General features: G+C 44.4%; 1 protein-coding gene and 1 non-coding gene across 7 annotated transcripts; both read left to right on the plus strand.

Annotated features, from left to right (window-relative positions):
- The first annotated feature begins 1,315 nt into the window (after window positions 1-1,315).
- Window positions 1,316-23,483, plus strand: LOC135276345 (myomegalin-like). 6 transcript variants are annotated; one of them, XM_064379953.1, is made up of 11 exons: window positions 1,316-1,496; window positions 5,380-5,576; window positions 7,987-8,137; window positions 13,240-13,452; window positions 14,472-14,523; window positions 15,977-16,163; window positions 18,483-18,629; window positions 19,810-20,538; window positions 21,578-21,662; window positions 21,834-21,968; window positions 22,451-23,483. In XM_064379953.1, exons 4-6 carry the CDS (start codon window positions 13,266-13,268, stop codon window positions 16,104-16,106), a joined length of 369 nt encoding a protein of 122 aa, XP_064236023.1. In that variant the 5' UTR covers window positions 1,316-1,496; window positions 5,380-5,576; window positions 7,987-8,137; window positions 13,240-13,265; the 3' UTR covers window positions 16,107-16,163; window positions 18,483-18,629; window positions 19,810-20,538; window positions 21,578-21,662; window positions 21,834-21,968; window positions 22,451-23,483. The 6 variants fall into 6 exon arrangements, with proteins under 6 accessions (XP_064236023.1, XP_064236025.1, XP_064236021.1 ...); XM_064379951.1 differs by lacking the exon at window positions 1,316-1,496 and adding an exon at window positions 1,882-1,991; XM_064379950.1 differs by lacking the exon at window positions 1,316-1,496 and having other exon boundaries at window positions 3,680-5,576; window positions 19,788-20,538.
- Window positions 2,199-2,272, plus strand: TRNAN-GUU (transfer RNA asparagine (anticodon GUU)). The gene has a single exon. It is a non-coding gene; the product is annotated as a tRNA-Asn (tRNA).
- Window positions 23,484-25,678: the final 2,195 nt, after the last annotated feature.

Consider the following 25,678-nt stretch of genomic DNA (forward strand, 5'->3'; position numbering starts at 1 on the left):
TTCATTTATGTGAATTTCAGAAACAGACAACATTCATCTGTGAACATAGAAATCAGAATGGTTTACCTAACTGAAAGGAAGGTCAGTGGGAATCTAAAGGAGGTTACTAACCTTTCTGGGCTGATGGAAATTTTCTATAACTTGATCTAGGTGATAGTTACATCTATGCCCTTAAGATTTGCATGTTTTACTCTCTGTGAATTATCATCAGTAATGTACTGTCAGTGCTCCCCAACTGCCAAAAAATGGCATAGGGGTGGCGGAGGATGGCATCCAGTTTTGGTTGTATTATATTTCTTGGGTTTTATATGATCAGATTTTATTGTAAAATGCCCTGTTGAATGAGACTCATACAAAGCTCATTGTCATTGTGTCTAAAAAGGCCTTACTGCCCTTTGAAATATCTCAGCCAGAAAAATGATTATTACCACACCATTACATCAGGTAAGCCACAGACAAGGCTCCTGGAGAGTCAGGGCTTTACCATTTGAGATGGTTCCTGCACATGCGCAGACACAGCCCCTTCTAACCTTCTCCAAAGACTCTGCCCTAGGTTAGTGCGCTGTGGGGGTTTCCTTCTGTAGTCCTGACTGCCTCGCAGGGAGACACAGTAAACCCTGCTCTCTGACCACAGCCTCTGGGTGCAGTTGGTAAGGGGATTTAAAAAGTGAAACTGTAACACATTCCAAATCTTGCCAAGAAAGAAGCCAGATGCTACTCTGGTTCCAGTTCCAGCCAAGGTGGCATCCACAACAACGAAGAGCAGTAACTATTACACCATCATGGTGCACCATAAACCTGGGGTTGCCAGTAGGCTGCTTTAATATTTTGGATGCAAAAAATCCACAATATTTTCCTGTTTCGTTTTTGCATAGCTAGAATTTCTTGTGTGTGTGTGTGTGTGTGTGTGCGCGCGCGCGCGCGTGTGTGTGTGTGTTTTCTCTTTCAAGTCCTTTTTCTATTTCTTCCCATTCAAATGCACGACAAAAACCATTCTCATCTCTCACAACCAGCCTTTGCCTCTGCACAGGTCTCCCTGGAGGTCTCATTGTCCCTATCTGCTGCTCCCCTCTTCATGGCTCCTTTGGTCCCTGCCCCTCTCCTGCTCTTGCCCGCTGACCCCACAGACCCCTCAGATCTCCGTTCTGTTGAGCGCGGGGAGCTGCAGCAGCGCAGATGGGGCACTCCAGGCCCCTTTGTTGCCTACCCCATGGGACATTGCACACTTGGAAATCAACCGACCAGAAGAAAGCCTTTTAAAAAAGAACTTCCCCCTTTGAAAAAGCCTTTCATTTCTTTTCCACTCTCAGAATGCTTCAGAGGAATAAAAGCTTAAAGATGACAAAGTGTGGAAATGAAGGCCAAGCAAATGGAAAAGCAATGGTCATTTATTCCGACGCAAGGGCGTCAGCCACCGGCACTTGCATTTTGAGAAAGCTTTGCAGGCAGGCAGAGGAGTGGGACGGCTTTACAGCTGAGGACAGCGAAGGCTTCAGGTGAGCCCTGAGTGGAGGCTGTTGGTGTGGGGAACCTGCCCACGGGCTAACTGGAAGCGAGGCATCCTGTGTGCTTGGTTAGGGGTGCATATTTGGCTTTCCCTGGTGGGTCCTACCTTGCAAGTGGGAACATAAATTAGGGAAAGTGTCAGTTACTAACCAAGCTCAGGCCCTTTCCAGAGGATTGTTACGGACGCTAAATCGTCTGGCTCCCAGCAAGTCTGACTTGTATAATAGCAGGCTGGCTTCCCCGGTTGTTTATTTGTAGATAAGGAGGTTGATTTCCTGGGCAGGTGGCCCCAGTTTGTAGATCAGAGTTCTATTTTTATATATACAGTCCGGCCATTGTCCGATTGTACACTCAGTCTCTCAAGTGTATTATTAATTCAACAAGTCCTCACTGAGCGCCCTGGGCGGTCAGCTTCCCTGGGGCCCAAGTCGCTCTGACAGGAGTCGCGATCCTGGCGTCTCCGGAGGCGCTGCCTTCTGAGGCAGGTGAGCGGGGCAAGGCGGGGCGCGGGGCGTTTCAGAATCACCCAAAGCACAGGTCAAACTTGACAATTCACAGGTTTCGTCCCTCTGACTGCTCCGGCTTTCCGAGGCATTGGAGATGACTCCGTCATTTTGCAAAAGGCAGACGGTGCTAGCTAGCATTTAGTGACAGCTTGCCCTCTTTTAGAATGAAAGAATACTTCCATCTGTGTCTCTGTGGCGCAATCGGTTAGCGCGTTTGGCTGTTAACCAAAAGGTTGGTGGTTCGAGCCCATCCAGGGACGTTATTGTCATTGACCTTTTATAATTCCCAAGGTGGTCTGCTCCCTTGAAGGCAAATACCTCACTTTCCCTCCGGTCATCTAGTGGCTGCTTCTCATCCTCCCAGAAGTTTGTGCTGGGAAGAAATGTAGTTGGAAGGTACAGAAGTTCTTGGACCAGGGAACAAGAGAGACTGTGTGACCTGTGCAGGGGTTCTGGGTGAAATCTTTTTTCTTTTTCTCTGTGTCCTTGGGCTACTGACAAGCTTTTTGTATCTCAATATTTTTTTCAACGATGGTAATAAAACCTTATTTGCAGGATGTGCCTAGATTTAATAATTGCTCAATCAATAATGTTATCAGTAGAATCAAGATTATTATCATTTGCATTATTTTTGATGAAGGCATTTCTTCTTTTGCTTATTCCATCATCTAACTCTTTACATGTTGTTTTTGAAATTAAGTTGGTTCCATGATTTTACAATTACAAATCATGCTGCAGTCATCATTCTTGTACCAATATCTTTTATTACTTGATAATTTCTATAGGGTAGAGTCCTGGAAGTGCAATTGCTGTATCATAGCGGCTACAGTACACATTTTTTATTTTACATAATAAGGCCTGTAAATCTGCCTTCTGTAGAAGTGGCACCAACATATATTCCAGTTTATTTTTTCATCTGAGAGATTCCTTTTCTTCATAGTCTTGCTAGCACAATAAACTTTCTATACATCTGTCTCATGATCAAATAAAAGGGCCATGAGCTGTGGCTCATGTCTGTAATCCCAGCACTTTGGGAGGCCAAGGTGAGCAGATTGCCTAAGGTCAGGAGTTTGAGATCAGCCTTGCCCACATAGCAAAACCCCATCTCTGCTAAAAAGACAAAAATTAGCTGGGTGTGATGGCCTACACCTATAATCTTAGCTACTCAGGAGGCTGAAGCATGAGAATCACTTGAAACCAGGAGGCAGAAGTTGCGGTGAGCCGAGATCACACCACTGCACTCCAGCCTGGACCACAGAGCAAGACTGCATCTCACACACACACACACACACACACACACACACACACACACAAAGAAATAAAGAGAATGTTGCCCTCCTGACTTAACTACGGGGAAGTACGACAGATGACATGGTGGACATTAAGCAGTAGGGTATTGCCCCATCTGCTTTTCAGCTAAACTTTCAAGATATTTTGTATAACTACAACTTGTTTCTGTGGTGACCAGGTCTGGAGAAGACCAAGCCAGAGTCACCTCTTTAATAGCTTTGTGCCAAGCAGTTTACACAAGGGAAGAAAAACCTTCCTGGTTCCTGACGCTTATTCCTCCACTATTTCCTCTATAAATGGCAAGGGTGAATTAGTATGCTGTCTGTGTTAGTCAAGGTTCTCCAGAGAAACAGAATCATCCATCTATCTATTATCTACCTATCTTTATTTATTTTAAGGAGTTAGCTCACATGATTGGGAAAGTTGAAGGGAGGCAGGCTGGAGACCAGGGAAGAGTTGTTATTCGAGTACTAAGATGTTCTGTTGGTAGTTACCTCTTCTCCCAGGAAGGTCAATCTCTTTCTATTCAGGCCTTCAACTGATCGGATGAGGTCCACCCACATCAAGTAGAGGAAGCTGCTCTACTCAAAATCTACTAATAGAAATGTTCATCTCATTCAAAAGGCCCCTTCTCAGAGACCTCCAGAATCATATTTAACCACATACCTGGGCACTGTGGTCTAGCTAAGTTGACACATAAAACTAACCACTACACTGTCTCTACATTATTCATTGACAGTTTCTCTTTTTTCTTGCTATTTCCACAAAGATTTGCCCACCTGAGACACATCATTGTAGCTAACAGAATCCAGCACCTTATGGGCATCCCATACAGACTCGTAATCTCAGAGGTATTGGCATATGTTCCTCAATTCATGTGTTACATCTCATGAGTAGAAATTGAACTGTTTGACTTTTAGACTCTAAATGTAATTCTTAGACAAGTATTTTTTTCTCTCTCTCTCATTTGTACATTGTCAATTATTTTTTCCCAATCAGTGATCAACATTCTGGTTTTGATTCTATGAAATGAACATCTGGGCATAGTGGTTAACTGGGATACATTCTGTGTTAGGTGGTAGAGGAAAGCTTATCCATTCTGTGAGTCTTTTTTAATGGGCTATTTGTCTGTCCTGAGATTCTTAATATTTCCTGGTATTTGAGTCTGCAGTGTTGGGAAGTGGTTCACATCTTATCTATCTAACACTAGGTAAAATCCTACGGGTCCAACAGTTGTCAATATCTTGCAAAAGTGGGATATCCTTTGATCTACTATTGATGCACTTTTTATCCACAAGGATGATCTCCATACACAATGATTTTCCCTTAAGAACCGTAACTTCAATATATTGCTCTAGCTAAAGGGATCTTCGAACAGAATGAAAACTGAAATTTTGGCATCCAATATTCTACTTTCTTAGATGAAAGTTCCTAAACCCTATACCCATTAATCTCCCATTCTTCCCTCCCTAGCCCCTGGCACAACCACCATTCTGTCTTCTGTCTCTATGAATTTGACTCCTTTAGGGACTTCATATAAACAGAATCACATGGATTTTTCCTTCTGTGACTGGTTTATTTCACTCAGCACAATGTCCCTAGGTTTATCTATGCTGTAGCATGTGTCAGAATTTCTTTTCTTTTTTAAGGCTGAATAATATTCCATTGCATGTATATATCACATTGTGTTTATTGATGTACCTGTTGTTGGACAATTGGATTGTTTTCATTTTTTAGCTATTGGGAGTAATAGTACTATGGATGTAATTGTGCGAATGTCTCTGAGTCCCTGCTTTCAGTTCTGTTGCATGTATACCCAGAAGTAGAATTGTTGCATTGTCATAGTTATTTTTAATATTTTGAGAAACCACCATATAGTTTTCCACAGTAGCCGTACCATTTTATTAGGTTGGTGCAAAAGTAATTGCAATTTTTACCATTAAGAGTAAAGACAAAAACCGCAGTTACTTTTGCACCAACCTAATATATTCCCAGCAACAAAGGTGCACAGGGGTTCCAGTTTTTCTGCATCCTCACCAACAATGGTAATTTTCTTTCCTTCTTTTTAAAATTATAGACACCCTTGTGGGCTTCACTTTTCATTTCCATTTTCTCCTTGAAATCTTGGAGGTTGAGCAAGGAGGAAATGCACGTCTTAGTGGAGTCTTCATAGCTACCACCAAGCCTAATGGCTCAGAGCAAGGGTTTGGAGGACAAATTGCCTGGATGAGTCCTGGCTCTCACTGTCATCGAGATGTTGGGACCCTTGGAGAGGTAAGTTCAGCCTTTCAGTACAATGTTCTCATCTGCATCAAGGGGTTGTAATAATCTACACTATCAGCCGGGCGTGGTGACTCAGCCTGTCCCAGCACTTTGGGAGGACAAGGCGGATGGATCACCTGAGGTCAGGCATTTGAGACCACCCTGGCTGACATGGTGAAACCCCATCTCTACTAAAAATACAATAATTAGCTGGGTGTGGTGGCAGGTACCTGTGTTCCAGCTATTTGGGAGTCTAAGGCAGGAGCACCCCTTGAACCCGGGAGGCAGAGGTTGCAGTGAGCCAACATCACACCACTGCACTACAGCCTGGGTGACAGACTGAGATTCCATCTCAGGAAACAACAAAAAACAAGCAAACAAAAAACTCAACTACCTTACAAGCTTGCTATGTGCACAAAATAAGTTACTCCACAGTAAAGCACTTAGGAACCATGCCAGTCACAGAATAATGCTCTTCAATCAGTTATTACTATTATTATGTCTTTGTTTTCGTTTCTAACTGTACCAGTGAGAACTTTCAACATTCCCTAAAATAAATTAGGAGTGTTCAATGGTTTGGTTGACCTCTTCTGCCCACATTAATGTCCAGGTGTCTGAAAAACTGGTTACTTGAAGGGTCTACTCAAAGTGCAGATGTTGAATCCTATAGCACGTAGAATCCTATAGAGGTAGAATCCTGTCCTCCTACAGGATCTCTGTTAGTGCATCAGGGGACTGGATCCAACCTCATCAAATTCTTGGACCTTGGACGGGCATGATTGCTTAGCTCATGGTGGACAATCTTTTGCACATGATTCTAGCAAGAGCCTTTAATATCCATTCAAACTTAACCCAAGAAATACAAGAAAAATGCAAGTATGTACCTACCAGGGACCTCTTCTCTGTTTTTGTTTTCTTCAGAAATCAAAGTAGGAAAATTTGGTTTTCCTGGAATTTGTAGATTTGCTCTTTCAGTTACCATGGAATTTTGTAGCAAACCAGCATTCCCTTTGAAAAGACATAGATATAATCTGGTTTAAAGGAATTCTGTTTGAAGTCTTTGAAAAGCTAGGATCCACAGGGCCAGCTACAGAAAGGGGGTGTAGAGAGAGACAGAGAAGCTCTCATTGGGCTGAAACAATTTTTTCCTCCTCAAGGCATTTGCTAGTTCTTGGCAAAGGTCAAGAGGGTGAGAAGCTGGGGAGAGGGCAGCAGTTAAGAGTCAGAGAAAACAGCAGCACTTTGAGTAACCTCGTGAGGGTGGGGAGTGGTAACATGTGGATCTGTCCAGTTATTCTGACTTGAAAAGCCAAGATTCTAGAGTGAATTAAGACATGAACTGAACACATCGTAAAGGTTTCCCCCTCAAGGCATTTGCAAATTCAGCTCTGTGCTGGTGAGAGGCTAACGGAGAGTGCCTGAAAGCAGTTTTCATGGATAGGGGTGCAAAGGAGATGGAAATTAAAGTTCAATACCCTCCAAAATGTGATACCTCACAAATGGGGAGGCCTAGAGGTTTATAGCGTAGGAATGTGGGCAAAGCAAATATAGACTGAGCCTTCCCATGAGTGCATGCAAAGGTGGGCGAGGTGGGAGTTGGGAAGGTTAAAATTGACCTCATATTAAAGGAAACCCCTACACATTGCTACTGCAAGGGAAAGGAAACAAGTATCACATTGGGATATGTTATTTATCATGTATTAAAGGTAATACAGCATGACGCTAAATGTATCAGTCATACTTAGATGGTTATGCTCCAGTTTTGGTCGCTATACTCTTGTAAGAATGTAGGAAATGATAACCTGGAGAGTTCCTAAAAAGGGACAGTAAGAATCACCAGAAGTTAAAATGAAATTCATTTAGGGAAAGCCACAAGAAATGTTTTTATTGAAACTGTCCTCAAGAAAATAAAATGTGCTGAGAAAATGTTTGGATGCTTTCAAGGAGAGGCATGCTTAGGCTGTTTTGCTGTGGTTAGAAATTGGTTGGCAACCTCCCTGGGTCCCTTATCTCAACTATAAGAAACAAAAGTACTCATCCCTTAGCTCAATTTAAACCTCGTTTGTTTTCATTCATTTGTTTCATCATTTGCCTGTATTTTCTTCTGAAACACCTGTGGACCCTCCCCTTCCTCCTCATCACAGCACCCCCGGTTCCCAGTACCTGCTGTATCTCTCCCTTCCCCAGTGGGTGGCTGGGTCCTCCTGGCTGAGGATGTTCTCCTCAAGGGGGCACATTGTAGGCTCACTCTTTACTTCCTTGTGGGCTCTGCTCTTGAGATTCCATCCTCCTACAGGATCTCCACTAATAATCCAACTTCTGTCAGCCACGACGTTGTTTCAATTCCTTTAGGTAGCTTTTGAGAAAAACCTGGCCATTGTGGAGACATAGACATCTTTCTTCTCTGTCCTTCCTTTCAAAGATGGCTGTAAGAGAGCTCTTCATGAGAAAATGCTCCAACTGAAGGCTGGGATGCATCAGCCCTCAGAGAAGAAGGGACTTGATAAGAAGGGAGTGGATGGGCAGAAGCCTTGGCCTGAGGAAGCAGAATTCTCCTCTGTATCCCACAGTGGGTAAGAGACTTCCCACTATCAGCATTAAGTCATTGGTCATCAGAGCAGCTCTCAGGGCCTGCATCCAGCCTCCATACCTTAACTGTAGGACTTGCTCTTAACACCTTCCTGGGAATTTCTTTAGATAAAAATCTGTAAAATTTTTATGAGTAATGACTTTATATTATTCAGAGAAATTTGGTTTTATTCTAACTACCATTGTGTGTATTCACCAAATATTTGGTCTCCATGGGTACCTGAGCTGGAAATCTTCCAGCCATGTGAATGGTCCTTCTGGATCCACAGGAACATGTAGGAATCTCCTATTTCTTCATATGTTACTCTGGTGAATGCTGAGCCATCCCAGTGCCCGGGGAGGTAGATTTATACAGAGGTCCCTCCATTCTACTCCATCCTCTATGGAAACTCAGTCCCTGGCTTCCGGAATGGCAATTTTGATAAGTTTAGTTTTTAAAATAAGCTGACAGAATTGTCAAACAGTTGCCTGTTGGCTAGATTTGTCAGTTTGTCTTTAATGGCCATTTTCCTACTGCTTTTTGGAAGCATTTAAATAATATGGGGTTAATCCATTACACATTTGCCTGTGAGCACCAGTTACTGAAAATACTAACTTGCCACTAATTTGCCTAAGTGGTGAACAGCTTTGGAAGTGATTCAAATCCTGCTTCATGCTCCATGAGGTCACTCCCCAATATATTCCCCTTAAATTTCTTTGATCCAGAGAATAATGTTAGTTAGATGTAAAATAACTCTAGGCCGGACATGATGGTTCACGCCTGTAATGCACAGCACTTTGGGAGGCTGAGGCGGGCGGATCACTTGATGGCAGGAGTTTGAGATAGCCCAGCTAACATGGTGAAAGTCTCTAATGAAAACACAAAAATTAGCGAAGCATGGTGGTGGGCACCTGTCATCCCAGCTACTCAGGAAGCTCAGGCAGAAGAATTGCTTGAATCTGGGAGGCGGATATTGCAGTGAGCTGAGATCATGCCACTGCACTCCAGCTTGGATGACAGAGTGACACTCCATCTCAAAAACAAAAACGCAAAAACAAAACAAAGCAAAACAAAACCTCTAGAGTCAGTTAGTCCCATTTCCTCATTTTAGAAGCAAGAACACTTAGGCCCCAAGTGATAGTCATTTGATCAAAGTTGCATAGTAATAGCCTCTGGCAGAGATAACATTAGAATCCCGTGTTCCCAATCCACAAAGCCCACACTACACCCACTTTGTCAAATATATTTTTAAAACTCATACTCCTGTGATAAGTATTTTTTTAAATAGACTTTCTTAGAGCAGTTTGAGGTTCACAGTAAACTTGAGTGGCAAGTAGCAGAGAGTTCCCATACGCCCCCTGCCCCTGCACACACAGCCTTCCTCACTCAGTATCTTGTCTCCGAGTGATAATCTTTGTTACACTCAGCAAACCTCCATTGACTCATCATCATCACCCAAAGTCCACAGTTTGCAGTGGGTTCACTCTTGGTGGTATATATTCTATGGGTTTTGACACAGGAATAAATGTATAATGGCATGTATCCACCATTATAATAAAGAATGACTATTCCCCGCCCTAAAAATGCTCTGTGTTCTGCGTATTCATTCTCCTTTTCCCCAGCACCGGGCAACCACTGATCTTTATACTGTCTCCACCGCTGGGCGTGTTCCATAGTGTCATATAGTCAGAGTCACACAGTATGTAGCGTTTTTAGATTGGCTTCTTTCATGTCATAATACACTTAAGTTTCTTTCATGTCTTTTCATGGCTTCACAGCTCATTTCTTTTTAGTACTGAATAATATTCCATTGACTGCATGTCCAAAAACTTACCCATTCACCTACTGAAGGACATCTTGGCTGTTTCCACGTTTTTGCAGTTATGACTAAAGCTGCTATAAACACCATGTGCAGGTTTTTGTGTGAACATAAATTTTCAGCTCATGTGGGTAAATACTGATGAGCAGATTGCTAGGTCATTTGGTAAGAGTATGTTTCATTTCACAAGAAAATGCCAAACTGTCTTCCAAAGGGACTTTACTGTTTTGCATTCCCACCAGCAATGAATGAGAACACCTGTTGTTCCTCATGCTTACCAGCATTTGGTATTATCGGTGTTCTGGATTTTGCCATTCAAATAGGTGTAGGGTGGTTCAATGTTTTAGTTTTCAACTCCCTAATGGCATATGATGTGAGCATCTTTCCATGTTCTTGTTTATCATCTGAACATCATCTTTGGTGAGGTGTCTTTTGCCTATTTTTTTTTCTCTTTTTTGAGACGGAGTTTCGCTCTTGTTACCCAGGCTGGAGTGCAATGGCACGATCTCGGCTCACTGCAACCTCCGCCTCCTGGGTTCAAGCAATTCTCCTGCCTCAGTCTCCCAAGTAGCTGGGACTACAGGTGTGTGCCGCTTTGCCCAGCTAATTTTTTTTGTATTTTTAGTAGAGACAGGGTTTCACCGTGTTGACCAGGATGGTCTCGATCTCTTGACCTCGTGATCCACCCGCCTCGGCCTCCCAAAGTGCTGGGATTAGAGGCGTGAGCCACCGCGCCCAGCCTCTTTTGCCCATTTTTTATTGGGTTGTTCATTATTGTTGAATTTAAGAGTTCTCTGTGTATTTGGGATAACAGTCCTTTACCAGATGTGTCTTTTGCAAACAGTTTGTTGTCTTCTAATTTTCTTGATGAGTCTTTTGCAGAGCAGGAGTGTTTAATTTTAATAAAGTCCAGATTATCATTTATTTCTTTCATGGATCATGCCTTTTGTTTTATAACTGAAATGTAATCACGTAGCTGGACTCTGTGGCTCATACCTGTAATCCCAGCACTTTGGAAGTCTGAGGCAAGAGGATCACTTAAGCCCAAGAGTTTCATTGCAGTGAGCCATGATCATGCCATGATCACACGCAGGGAAGACTACAGAGAGCCATGATCATGCCACTGCACTACAGTAAATAAAGAAAATCATTTATTTATTTACTTAGAGACTCTGTCCTAAATTAAAGTTGTGGTATCACATTGAATCCTTAGATCAATAAATAAAATAAGTAAAAAGTCATCACCAAACCCAAGGTCATCTAGATTTTCTGCCATTGTTATCTTTTAGCAGTTTTTATAGTTTGATGTTTGACATTTAGGTCTATGATCCATTTTGAGTGTGATCAATCTGCTGTATTTTGGAGTCTACTGGAATCTCTATTCCGTTCCACTGACTTCTTTGTCTATTCTTTCACAAATCTCATACTGCCATGATTACTGTAGCTTTACAGTAAGTCTTGAAGTCAGGTCGTATCAGCCCTCTGTTCCTTCTCCATATTGTGATGTGCATTCTGGGTCTTTTGCCTCTCTATGTAAACCTTAGCATCTATTAGTTGATATCCACAAAATATCTTGCTGATATTTTGACTGGGATTGTGTTGAATCTTTAGATCAAGTTGGGAAGAACTGACATCTTGACAATATTCAGACTCCTGTCCATGAACACAGAATATCTCTCTGTGTATTTAGTCCTTCTTTGATTTCTCTCAACAGAGGTTTATAGTTTTCCCCATACAGATCTTGTACATGTTTTGTTAGATTTGACCTTGACATAATCACTTACTAGTTCCAGGAGATTTTTTCTGTCAGTTCTTTCAGCTTTTTTCTTTTCTTTTTCCTTCTTTCCTTCTTTCCTTCCTTCCTTCCTTCCTACCTTCCTTCTTTCCTTCCTTCCTTCCTTCCTTCCGTCCTTCCTTCCTTCCTTCTTCCTTCCTGTCTTTTTGACAGAGTCTTGCTTTTTTGCCCAGGCTAAAGTGCAGTGGCACGATCTCAGCTCACTACAACCTCCGCTTCCTGGATTCAGACAATTCTCCTGCGTCAACCTCCCGAGTAGTGGAATTATGACCACATGCCACCATGCCTGGCTAATTTTTGTGTTTTCAGCAGAGATGGGGTGTCATGAGGTTGCAGATTTTCTATAATACATAGATAACTGCGTCATGTGTGAACACAGGCAGTTTTAGTTCCTCTTTTCTACTCTGCATACCGTTTATTTCCTTTGCTTATTTGACTGCATTAGCTAGGATTTCCAGTATGATGTTGAAAAGGAGTGGTAAGAGGAGAAAACTTTGCCTTATCGCTGATCTTTATTTTTTTTCTGAGATGGAGTCTTGCTCTGTAGCCTAGGTTAGAGTGCAGTGGCACTATCTAGGTTCACTGCAACCTCCACCTCCTGGGTTTAAACAATTCTCTGTCTCAGTCTCCTGAGTAGCTGGGATTACAGGTGCCCACCACCATGCCTGGCTAATTTTCGTATTTTTAGTAGAAACGGGGTTTCACCATCTTGGCCAGGCTAGTCTTGAACTCTTAACCTCATGATCCACCAACCTCAGCCTCCTAAAGTGCTGGGATTACAGGCATGAGTCACCGTGTCCAGCCTTATTTCTGATCTTAATGAGAAAGCGTCTAGTTTTTTTTTTTTTTTTGAGACGGAGTTTCACTCTTGATACCCAGGCTGGAGCGCAATGGCGCGATCTCGGCTCACCGCAACCTCTGCCTCCTGGGTTCAGGCAATTCTCCTGCCTCAGCCTCCTGAGTAGCTGGGATTACAGGCACGCGCCACCGTGCCCAGCTAATTTTTTGTATTAGTAGAGACGGGGTTTCACCATGTTGACCAGGATGGTCTCGATCTCTTGACCTCGTGATCCACCCGCCTCGGCCTCCCAAAGTGGCGTCTAGTTTTTGTATGACATTCATGTAGAGTTTTTAGAGATGTTCTTTATCAAGTTAAGGAAGTTCTCTATCTCACTTTGATGAGAGTTTTGATGATTAATGAGTGTTGAAATTTGTCAAATGCTTTTTCTTCATCTATTAACATGATCATGTGATTTTTCTTCTTTAGCAAGCAGCAGAGAAAGTGACAATCTTGGAAGGGATCTTTCACATAAAGATCGTTTTCTTTTCCTTCCTTGGTTCCTTTTACCATATTCGGGACACTAAACATATGCTAGAATTCAGGGTGTGGGCTCCTGTGCTGATACTCTCCAGTCCCCTCTCCTAAAGCGCTATAACCTAACAGGTATACCTCTCTACCTTTACTTCTCTTGTCTGCTTTTTTTTGACGCAGGATGAGGCTCAAGAGTTAACCCATCTATGGCAGAAGATGCAGATCAGGACAGCAGCTCTTCTCTGCTCATCCGGCATGTCAAGAACACAGTAAAGACCTTTGAGGAGCTATTCAGGAGCAATAGCACTGACCACTATATGGAGCAGCATTTCTGCGAGCCGGTGGCCAAAGACGGCCAGCTGGCAGAGAGTCTTGCCAGAAAATTCAGCACGGGTGAGTTGGCCACAGAGCTTAGGAAGGCTTCCAGTCTCCCCCAAGGTCCTGAGTTCAGAGAAGCCCACCCCTATTCACAAGTCATTTTCAACCTGGTGTCCTGCTTTGTAATCACCACCTTAGGACATGACAGAGTCAGGACTGGCTGGTGAGGTGCTCCCAGAAGAAACACATTGGGTGAGGATGTCATGACAATCACCAGCCCCTCCATCCCTCGTGGAATATAGATGTTAGGGCAGGAGGCCTCCCCAGGGATGATGGTATTTGTCTGAAGCTGTTTGGCAGAAAGAGACAAGGAACAGTGGCAGCTGGTTTCTGTAATCCGAAGACCCCACCTCTAGCCTGTGTGTTCTTTACTAGCTCTGGACAGGTTCATATTGATTTTGATTTCTGTTTTCCCACCTAAAAAGTTATACCAGCCCCTGAATGTTGCATGATTTTTCTGGGGATTAAATAGGTAACATTAATCGGTGCACTTCAAAAAAATGATAAAGAATCCTGCTGACTTTGGCATGGTTTAGGCACTCTGTGTGCTAGTACAAGGTGGTGAGAAAATTAGCTGTTTCGGGAGCTTCTTACATGGAATTACCCCTCAAGCACCCAAGGCCACACAGTAACAGAAAGCTTGAGTTGTGTGCTGTCTCCTGAGGGCAGGTGGGACAGGGATGTCTCGTCTTTTCAGAGGAAGGGGGAGGTTCTGCATGGAAGCTACGGTGGAACACACAGCCATGGGTCTGGTGCTGGCCTCATGCCAGGACTTGGAGGCTTTGGCTGGAGGGGTCCAGAGGCCAGCTGGATACGAGTCCCATGATCTGTGGGAATAAAGACACAGGGCAAAGCAAGTGGAGATGGCAACCTTCACAGGGGGCTCAGGAAAGCCTGCCAGGCAAGCTCTCTCAATACTCAACCCACGACCTGGGAAAGTGTCCCTGGTCCCAGACGGAACTCCATGTCTGTTTGCAGTCTGGGAAGTGACACCTGCTTAAATCATGACTGGTTTTTTTGAATTTTGTTCTCAGATGACTGTACAAGTAAGAAGAATCAAGCAGGACAGGTGCCTTCGACTCTCAGGTAACTCCACATTTTCAGGGGCTATCGAAGACGTAATCTGGTGAAGAATCCAGAAGCAAGAGCCAGAAGCTCAAAGAAACAGGAGCTCACATGGCCAGTAAAAAACAAATACTTTATCTATTAAACCATTACGTATGTATCCTTAGTGATAAGGCAGTCTCATTTAAAAATTGTTTAAAAATGTATTATTCCTTTGTTTTTACCAACTCATTCACCAGTTAAGCAACATAGAGCTGCTGTAGCCTATCTGGGTCTGAAGAGTCTTCTGAAGCTCCAGGGATCACCTCTGGTTTCCCTTGTTTAAAGACCAGAGTAAGATTATATCTGATTTCCTCGAGGTTGACCCAAGGATTGCTGGCAGATGTTAAACAGCTACAAATTTTCCTTGTAAATAACAGTTTATACTGTGTCTCTATAGTCAGGGAGGGAGATCTAGAGACTGCAAGACACCAGTGAGGCTCCAGGAATTTGTTTAAATGGTCTACGGCAAATGCTATTTAACAAGTTATGTTCACAGATTGAGTTGAGATTTTTTTTTCACATTTTACTTTATTTTATTTTTGGGATGAGGTGTTGCTCTGTTTCCCAGGCTGGAATGCAGTGGCACGATCACTGCTCACTGCATCCTTGAGCTCCTGGGCTAAAGGGATCTTCCTTCCTCAGCCTCCTGAGTAGCTGGGACTACAGGTGCGTGCCACCACACCCAGCTCATTTTCTATTTTTATTTTTTTGTAGAGAGAGGATCTCACTACGTTTCTCAGTTTGGTCTAGAATTCCTGGGCTCAAGCAATCCTCGTGCCTCGGACTCCCAAATTGCTGGGATTACAGGGCTGAGCCACCATGCCCATAACTGGAGTTGAACTTTTTTTTTTATTTTTGAGAAGTCTGGCTCTATCGCCAGGCTGGAATGAAGTGGCACAATCCTGGGTCACTGCAACTTCTGCCTCTCAAGTTCAAGTGATTCCCCTGCCTCAGCCTCCCGAGCAGCTGGGACTATAGGTGCATGCCACCATGCCTGGCTAATTTTTTATGTTTTAGTAGAGACAGGGCTTTTCCACATTGGCCATGATGGTCTCGATCTCCTGATGTTATGGTCTGCCCACCTCAGACTCTCAAAGTGCTGGGATTACAGGTGTGAGCCACCACGCCTGGCCTGCCTGGAGTCGAACTCTTATGGGCCTCTGAGTATCTTGTGAAGGAAGCATGAGTGTTATTTCAAAGGCCCGTTAAGGATTCTCTTTTCCTCGGGGTGTTTGTAGCCAGTGCACCGGACAACTGCTGCTCTCCCCTCCCCCGCCTTTCCTCCATGCTCTGTCCCTAAACAGAAATGAATTGTGTGGCTTCTTCTCTGAAGGAACGATCCTTGACCTCCCCTTTACTTCTCCTCTGAGCTTCCACATTAGTAGAGCTGTGGCATTCAGGTGACCTTTATTTTTTCTTCTTATCCCACTAGTATCTTGAGGAAGATGCATAATGTGGGTAAAGTGATGGAAGTCCTAGAGACCAAGCGGGATGCCCGGTCCCAGACTCAGCCCCAGATCCGATGCAGCAGCCACACCCAGTCTGCCCCCATCACTCCCTGAGCAGCACCTCCCCGTGGCTTGAAAAGCAGGAAGTGCATCCTGCAGTGACTGTCATCAGTGAGTACCACAGGGCTCCAGGTTTTGGTGTCACACATTGTCTAGGCCACGAGGTGGCATCTTGGCAGCCAGGCCCTGTAGGTCCACCGTGATGTACCTGGTTGGGCACAACTCTGGTACTCAGTGCTGAGCATGAGCCCCAAGGGTTTCATAGCTTTTCTCCATTCCTAGTCTCACATGTTATCAGTCACTAGATCCTCTCTGACACATCCATGGTGCTGGACTTGGGGGGCATGAGTTGGGAAGGGGAAAAGGGGTCAAATAGTCCCTCTTCACTGCAACACAATTACATCATCTTTCAAACTAGGGACATGAATGTTGCTGACATTGTGCACCTGATCCTGGAATCCCTGGGATAAATTGCCACGGTTCCTATTTTCTGTTCACAACTATATCATCTTTATTATTTGTGAAATTACAGATCCCATCCATCATCCTAATAAGCTTGCTATAACACCCTCTAAACCATCAGTAAATGGGGACATGCTGTGAGGTTCAAGCTGAGTCTGTCATCAACACCACCGGCATGTCCACGAGAATGAGAATTTCCCCGAGAGGGTCCTTGGGGTAGCCGTGGTAGAGATGGGAAGAGGAGATTAAGTTTTAAACCAGAACTTCATTTTCTCCTGCTCAGTTTTCGCTTTAATTTCCTTCCTGAGGAAAGTGTTTGAAGCTTTATTGTTTGAAGCTTTAGGTCGGGATGAATTAAATCCTAATGTGGATAATACCATGAAATTATTTGTAGTCCCTGGCTATATCTGATGTTTTTCCTAATTGGCTATTTTAGGCAGTGAATGAGCCATGAAGGTTTTGTTGTTGTTGTTTTGAGACCGAGTTTTGCTCTTGTCACCCAAGCTGGAGTGCAGTGCCATTTTCCTGGCTCACTGAAACCTCTGGCTTCCGGGTTCAAATGATTCTCCTGCCTCAGCCTCTCAAGTAGCTGGGATTACAGGTGCTCACCACCAGCCCCAGCTAAGTTTTCTGTTTTTAGTTGAGACAAGGTTTCATCATGTTGGCTAGGCTGGTCTCGAACTTTGGACCTCAGGTGATCCACCTGCCTCAGCTTCCCAAAATGCTGGGCTTACATGCATGAGCCATCTCACCTGGCCCACATGGGCTTTGATCTGGTACTATTCCCATTTCTCATTTCACCCTGAGGAACAAAACAACAAAATGTTTCCTCTAGGACTATAGCAGCCAAGAAAAGACAGGAACTTCCCAATGACTGAGCACCTACTATGCTCACAGTACTGACTATTATGCTCACAGTACTGACCACTACCCGTATGTTGCCTCATTTAATGGACACAGGGATCCCCTCAAGTAAGTAGTGGTGTTCTGGTTTTTTAGTGGAGGACAGTGAGGCTCAGTAAAGTTAAGGAATTTCTGAAGACAAAGAAGTTTGGGGTAACACAGATTTGAGTCTACCTGACCCAAAGCTCAGGTTCTGAGCACTTCACTCTGTAGCCTGAGAGGTCAGGGATGCACACAGAGGATGCTCACTGCTTCTCAGCACCTCTTTGCTGGGCTTCTGGAGCCAGTGTTCTTTCCATTCCACCTTTTCTTCTCCATGCACTGAGCACAGAGTCCTGGCCTCTGAAGATGGGACAAGACCTTATACATCCTGCACTTCTAGCTAAGAATTTATAAACAGGTGAGCTGTGCTTGAGATGCACATCACCTGTTCCAAGGGGCCCACAGTTTTATTTGCATCCTTGACTCCGTTGCCCAGAGGCACTTGTTTCAACCTCAGCACTGCCCCAGGAGGTGGCAGAAAGGCAGGTACACATTTACCTCACCTGCAATCCCTCTGCCGCCTGCAGTGAGGTGTGGCCTCTGGAGTGACGCATCTGGAGAGCACCAGCCAGACTTTTTGCCATGACTCTCTTTCCTGAGGGAGATCGAAGCCCTTCTCTTTCCCATTTGAAGTCACTGTCCTTTCAGACGGGCAACTGTTTATCACCACTTCCTCTTTGCTTTTTGAGCTAAAATTTCCAGAACAATCAACCAGTAGCAGTGCACTGGCATAGCAGCTGCACTGTGAGGCTGAGTTCTCCTCACCAAAGCCAAGTCTCTGTTGCTTTCCATCTGCAGTGTAGAGCATGTTCCCTGTGTGGTGTGACCAGGGAATGGGAAAACACTGATCACTGTTACAGGTAAGACTTAGACCCTCCTATGGCCGTCTTTGAGAGTAAACTGATTTTCTGGCATAAAGGAGGTTTGAAAGGGGTTGGGAATAACATTTTGACTGAGTTCCTACTTTAAGTCAGGCACTGTACTGAAGACTTCACATAGTTTTCCTTACTCTTTATTTCACAGTGATTCTGATTAGTATCTGATACTTTCTACACTGGGGGAGGAGAGATGTGCTGGATAGTGATTTAAATATCCAGTTCCTAGAAGAACGTGCTGTTGCTGAGGGCAAACAGAAACATCAACCCACCTGCTAAGAGGAGAAACTTGTCGGTTCGTAACCCTTGATAATACTCCTTGAAAAGGGAAAGACTGTTAAACTTCTCTGAATTGGCCAGGTGTGGTAGCTCATGCCTGTAATCCCAGCACTTTGGGAGGCTGAGTGGGTGGATCACAGGGTCAGGAGTTCGAGACCAACCTGGCCAATATAGTGAAATCCTGTCTCTACTAAAAATACAAAAATTAGCTGGGCATGGTGGCGGGTGCCTATAGTTCCAGCTATTCAGGAGGCTGAGGCAGGAGAATAGCTTGAACCTTGGAGGTGGAGGTTGCAGTGAGCTGAGATCATGCCATTACACTCCACCTGGGTAACAAGAGTGAAACTCCGTCTCAAAATAAACAAACAAACAAATAAATACATAAACATAACAAAATAAACATTCTCTGAATTATGACTCTCTCACCCCAGCTGGTTTTTTCTCTCAAAGGGACACAGTAATGAAGGGTCCAGAGTATCTGGCCATGTTCTCATGGCATCATTAAACTGTAAGATGCCATGTATTTTCTGATGGTGCAATCTGTACACTAGCTATTCTTTGCACAGGAGCCAGACAATGTGAACTGTACAGAAGAATTATCTTTGCAGTGTCATGAGCCATTCTAGGTAGAATCCAAATCACCACTTGCCTTAAACAGAAACCTCCTCAGCTTCAGTGCAGGGCCAGAGTCAGCCGAGGCCGGAATGAGAACCACCGGGAGTGCAAGCGACACTGTCCAGGATCTCTGCACGCTGTCCAGAAGTGGAGGCCATTTTCCCTCCTCCTCCAACAACCTCAACATAGAATAATTCCAGGCAGGAGGAGCTGGTTTGTTTCTGGCAAGGGCGTAGACTGTTGAATAAACAGTCACCTGCTCACAGACCACAAAATGCTTCACCCCTCACTGTCTGAACTCCTAGGACTGGCCATGAGCTCCACAATTGGAAGAAACATTTCTGAAGTACCTCCCCAGGATCATTCCAGTATTGGGGATCATGAAGGAAGCGAGAAGAGGGGCCCCGTACTTCCCCTGTGTGTGCCTGGTGATGCTCAGATATTACATCTAACCACTGCTGCTTAGGTCATAGGCTAAGAAATGCCAGTGACTTTGGGGTGACATGGATAGTCCCTGGGAAAAGAGTCTGATGACATTCGCCTTCATCTTTATTCCCAGGATTGCTTTATTCGTTATCTAGTGCTTCCAGAACAAAGCACCACAACCTGGGCATCTTCAAACAGAAATGAATTCTCTCACGGTTCTGGAGGTCACACATCTGAAATCAGGACATCGGCAGGGCCACGCTCCCTCTGAAGGCTCCAGGGAAGGACCCTTCCTTGCCTCTTCCTAGTTCTGGTGGTTTCTGGGGGTGTTCCTCTGGCTTGTAGACACATCACCCAATTTCTGCCTCTTGGTACATGGGCTTCTCTGTGTGTCTCTTGACCTTTGTGTCTCCTCTCATAAGGATGTAAGTCCTGTTGGATTTAAGACCTACCTCCAATCCAGTATCACCTCATCTTAACTTATTGTATCTGCAAAAACCCCATTTACAAATAAGGTCACATTCTGCAGTTCAAGTGAACTGAATGAACAAATCATTCGCTGAGTGAATTTTTGGAGGGCACTCTTCATTTCACTATAATTACCTTTAAAACACTTCATTTATGACTTCCCTGTTGGTTTCTCACTCAGATTCCTTTCTGGACAGATGCCCGCCCTGCCATTCCTGTGGATTCAGCTGCTTTGCCCAGCAACCGAGGAACCAGGTCTGCCCAGCCCTTCCATCATCTGAGTGGCACCTGCCAGCTGAGCAGGACACTATGACATGGCAGCAATGGCCAATGGGGTGAGATGAGCCCTCAAAAAATGGATGCATCTGGAGACCCAGCCTCCTCCTCTTTGTACTGGCCCAACTCCAAAACCTCTGGTAAAACACAAAGGGGCACATGGTGAAATCGAGCCCATTGATAGGAATGACACATTTCTTTCCTGGACAGAGAATTTTTTGATGCCTCTGTTAGAACCTGGCTCATAAAAGATGATGGGACAATATGTGGATCCGCCAGACAATGAGAACCAGCTCAGTGCTGGCTCCTCGCAAGTGTCTTCTCTTAGCCACCCTATCTGGGAACTCACTCTGGGCAGGAGAGCAGGAGAAGTCAGGGACATTCTGAGGTTCTCCACAAGGAGGATGAGCGACCTCACATTTAAATGCTGCCTTCTCTCTGTGCTCCAACCCTCTTAGGCCTAGAGTAAGACTGTCCTGGAAGGCTCAGCTCAGATTTCCGAGGGGAAGGTCTTCCTTATGTCAACAGCTACTGTAGGATGGGAAACAATTTCTAGAGTCACCCACCCCTCCGCACTCTTCCACTGTTTCACACTCACTGTGCATACAACCATGAGCCAATTCTGCCCCTGTAAACATTGCTTTTGGACTTGGAGCCAGACGTGCTAGCACCCAGCACTAGGACTGCAGCTGCTTAGAGGAACCATTTGAAGCAGCTCCATTTCTGGGTCCCAGGTAGTGTAACAACAAGACGCTTGAAATTCTCAGAGAAAAACCAGACCCCACGCAAAACCCCCCAGTGGGGGAAGCCTCTTCTCAGCCTCCTCCCTCTGTGCGTCTTTACCCTTCATTGGAGATTGTTCCCTTCTCATCCTGTCCCCCCTTCAGATCCTGACACATCCAGAGGCTCTTCCATGCTCCCCTTTGCCAAAGCTGGTTAAAGGAGAACATTCACTGCCACTCATTATTCACAGCCTGGTTTAGTTTCATATGCACTTACCTGGGTCTTTCTCTCAAAGGCTGTTGAGTCGGGGACCATCGTGGGGGAGAGGGATGAGGTGGAGAGGGGGGCTCTCTGGACTGTTATCCGTGGCCAGGAGGTAGACAGCCTTTCCCATTACTAGGCCAGTTCTGCCGAGAGGCCTTTAGCAGTTTCTCACCCAGTGTCCGTCTCCCTTAGATGTGCTTGGCAGACTCTGTCTGGGAGGAGGCCTGTGGTGTTTCCTCACAGGAGGCCACTGCGTGATTAAAAGCCCAGGAGCTATGTAAGTAAAGTTGCCTGGTGCTTCCTGAATGCCCAGGGGAGAGAGGGAAGCTGACAGAAGGATGGAGATTGGTAGGGATCTCACAGAGAGATGCCAGGTGGGCCTCACAGCCGCCCAGGGAGGATCAGACTTCCCTGCCTCACACCTCTCCTGTGTCCTGGTGGTTTGCAGTAGGGGCCGACCTGCTGGAAAAGAATCTTGCTGAGACACAGAACCTGCACCAGTGCCTGGAGGAGTCCGTCACTGTCAGTGACCGCCTGAGCGAGAGGCTGGAGCATGTGCTCAGCCATGGTCACCAAGGGAAAGGTAGGAAGGCAGACATTTTATGTTTCTGTTCATGTCTAGGGAGTCTCTAAAGGGCGTATAGCTTCTTGGGACAGAGTTTTACAGGTTTAAAGCACGTTGGTCTGCCTGATTTCACTTGTTCCTCACCGTCAGCCCAGACAGGGAAGCAGGAAAGGTGCTACTGTTCCCACTAAGTGGTTTGCGCCGAGCAGGGACAGGTCACCTTGTCAGGACTATGTGCAGTGATGCCATTCTCATATGTCCTTATACTGCCTGGTGCTGTTCTTGGGCCTGTGGCCTGACTGGAGAGTGGTAGCTCCAAGGTTCCCATGGTGCCACTTCAGCAAAGTGAGAGTGACCTTCCACTTTTATGCCGTGACCACACACCTTGGAGATCACCTGCCTCTTCTCTTGTGCTGATAACCCTTATTCCCACACTCTTCCTCCTGGATGCTCTCAGCTGGAGACCAATCCTTCCACCCCTCTTCTCCTCTCGTATTAAGGCCAGAAGAATGGTGACCTACCACATCACAGCAGAAGCCAGTTAGGGAGAAAGACCCTGATCCACACCTGAAGCCGGTGCATGTGAGAGTGTGTGGCCTGCTGTGCGTGCCCAGCAGAACCTGAACCTGAGCCTGAGCCATACTGCACTTTATTCCGGCGCATGGGGACACCAGAGTTTCTGCTTGGCTGAGACAAAAACGTTAATGGGTGCAGGAAAGCACATCTTTGAAAGTGTCTGTTCCCTAAATGTGTGACACGGCTGGGTTGTTTGTCTTCCCTGTGAAGTAGCTACCTCTGTCTTTTATGGGGAGGACCTGTACTCCACATCCTTCCTCCACAACAGGAAAAGGGCCTCAGGGAAGCAAACTGGAATTTTCAGGCTCCCAGATGGAGAAAAATCAAAGCTGAGGTCACTTCCATATTTCTTCCTTTCTGCAGCAATGCCCAGTTGCAGAAGCAAAGAGAAGTAGGCAGCACAAAACTTGACCAGATCCACATGGCCTAAAACTATAATCACGTATTCTCAATCGAGATAAGGCTGCTGCTTACAAGATCTCACCTACATGTTCACAGACTCCTGGCTCCAGGAGTAAATAGTTCTGGAAAATCTACATGTAATCTATAAGTTCCTTTTCCAATCTTTGCAGATAATCAGAGAGCTACTGGGTGTCAGCTAGAAAGCAGCTTGGTGTCTCTCTGCCTGTCTCCCGCTTTCAGCTGAGTATGGAATGGGAGGGGGAAGGAATATGAGTTTCTGTTTGGGACAATCAGTGAATTCCCTAAATCCCTCCAGACTTAATTGCAGCCCTGTCTCTCCCTGCCTAGGGGCCACACAGTCCGCTCTAGCCCCTCATTCCTATACTCAGAGTCACTCTTCTGGCTCTGGTGAGGACATCCTGTGACATGATGCCTAGAGGGAATAGAAGAATGTTCTCCAGAACTTTTCCAGCCCTATCCAATAGAATCCTTGGGTAGGAACTTGGAGACATCAGATAGTACCTTTAAATGAAGAGATCAAATTAATAAATTATTTTTAAAATTAGTGTTTATATTTATTTATTGAACACCTATAAAGAGTAAAATTTGTGTAGAAAAGAATAAAACCCAGAATGGTCTGAAATTCATGGAAAAGGTTAAAGGAGAAATGAGTTTTCTTTATTAGCTAACTCTGTTTCAGAAGACTAGAATGGGAAGTTCACTGCTGTGGGAAGGTAAGAAATATTAATAGATCATGAGGATATAGAATTCCTTGACTTCCGTTACATGCTTAGAAAGGACAGAAAATCTACCATATATGAAAGGATAGCAGGATAAAATCTGAACGTTTGAAAATGAGGACAACTTACCGTACCAGGTGAACTGCATTCCAGAGAATGAAAGAACCTGCTTCTCAATGTGAATAAAGATTGAGAAGTCATGAAGAGCACAGGTGCCCTGAGCCTCGAAAATAGCCATTCTGATGACTGAGATGATATCTCCCTGTAGTTTTAATTTTCATTTCTCTGATGCTTAGTGATGTTTTGCATTTTTTCATGTTTCTTGGTTGCTTGCATTTGTCTGATGCACAGTTTTCAAATATTTTCTCCCATTCTGTAGGTTGTCTGTTCACTTTGTTGATTATTTCTTTTGCTATGCAGAAGCCTGTAAAGTTTCAGTCGCATTTGTTAATTTTTATTTTTGTTGTATTTGCTTTTGAGGTCTTAGTCATAGGCCAATATTGAGAAAAGTTTTCCTAGGTTTTCTTCTAGCATTTTTACAGTTTGGCATCCTGTATTTAAGTCTCTAAACCATCTTGAATTAATTTTTGTACGTGGTGGGACGTAGGGGTCCAGTTTCATTCTTCTGCATTTGGCTAGCTAGTTTTCCCAGCACCATTTATTGCACAGGATATCCTTTCCCTCATTGTTTATTTTGAAAACTTTGTTAAAGATCACTTGTTGTAGGTGTGTGGCTTTATTTCTGGATTCTCTATTCTTATCCGTTGATTCACATGTCTATTTCTGTACCAGTACCATGCTGTTTGGTTGCTATAGCCTTGTAGCATAGTTTGAAGTCAGGTAATGTGATACCTCTGGATTTGTTCTTTTTGCTTGGCTATTCGAGCTCTTTTTTGGTTTCATGAATTTTTTTTTTTTTTTTTTGAGACGGAGATCTCTCTCAGTCACCTAGGCTAGAGTGTTGTGGCATGATAGCTCACTGCAACCTCTGCCTCTGGGTTCAAGTGATTCTCCCAGCTCAGCCTCTTGAAGCATCTGGGACTATAGGTGTGTGCCACTATGCCTGGCTAATTTTTGTGTTTTTTTGGTAGAGACAGGGTTGTACCATATTGGCCAGGCTGCTCTTGATCTTCTGACCTCAAGTAATCCTCCGGCCTCGGCCTCCCAAAATGCTGGCATTGTGGGTGTGAGCCACCATAACCAGCCCATAAGAATTTTATAATCTTTTTTCTAATTCTTAAAAATAAAAAGACATTGGTAACTAAATAGGAATTGCATTGACTCTTTAGATTGCTTTGGGCAGAATGGTCTTTTTAACGATACTGATTCTTCCCGTCCACAAGCATTGACTGTTTTCCCACTTGCTTGTGTGGCCTGTTATTTCTTTTATCAGTGTTTTGTGGTTCTCCCAGTAGAGATCTTTCACCTCCTGGTTAAATGTATTCCTAGGTGTTTTGTTTATTTTTGTGTGTGTGGCTATTGTAAGTGGGATTAAGTTCTTTATTTGAATCTCAGCTTGAGCATTTTTGGTGTAAAGTAATGCTACTGATTTATGTATGCTGATGTTGTAACCTGAAACTTTACTGAACTTGTTGATAAAGTCTAGGAGCATTTTGGAGGAATCTTTAGGGGTTTCTAGATACAGGATTTTGTCTTTGGTGAACAGAGATAATTTGACTTCCTCTTTTCCTGTTTGGATGGCTTTTATTTCTTTCTCCTGCCTGATTTGTCTGGCTAGGGTTTCCAGTACTATGTTGAATAGGAGTGGTGAGAGTGGACATCCTTGTCTTGTTCCAGTTATTAAGGGGAATGCTTCCATCGTTTGCCTATTCAGTGTGATGTTGGCTATGGGTTTATCATAGATGGCTCTTATTATTTTGAGTTAATGTTCCTTTGATGCCTGGTTGGTTGAAGGTGTGTATCATGTGAGGGATGTAAGATTTTATTAAGTGTTTTTTTTGCATCTATTGGGATAATCATATGGTTTTGTTTTTAATTCTGTTTAGATGC

Source organism: Aotus nancymaae, unplaced genomic scaffold, assembly GCF_030222135.1.
Source record: "Aotus nancymaae isolate 86718 unplaced genomic scaffold, 86718_ANA_hifiasm-v0.15.2.pri h1tg000022l_1, whole genome shotgun sequence".
Lineage (NCBI taxonomy): Eukaryota > Metazoa > Chordata > Mammalia > Primates > Aotidae > Aotus > Aotus nancymaae.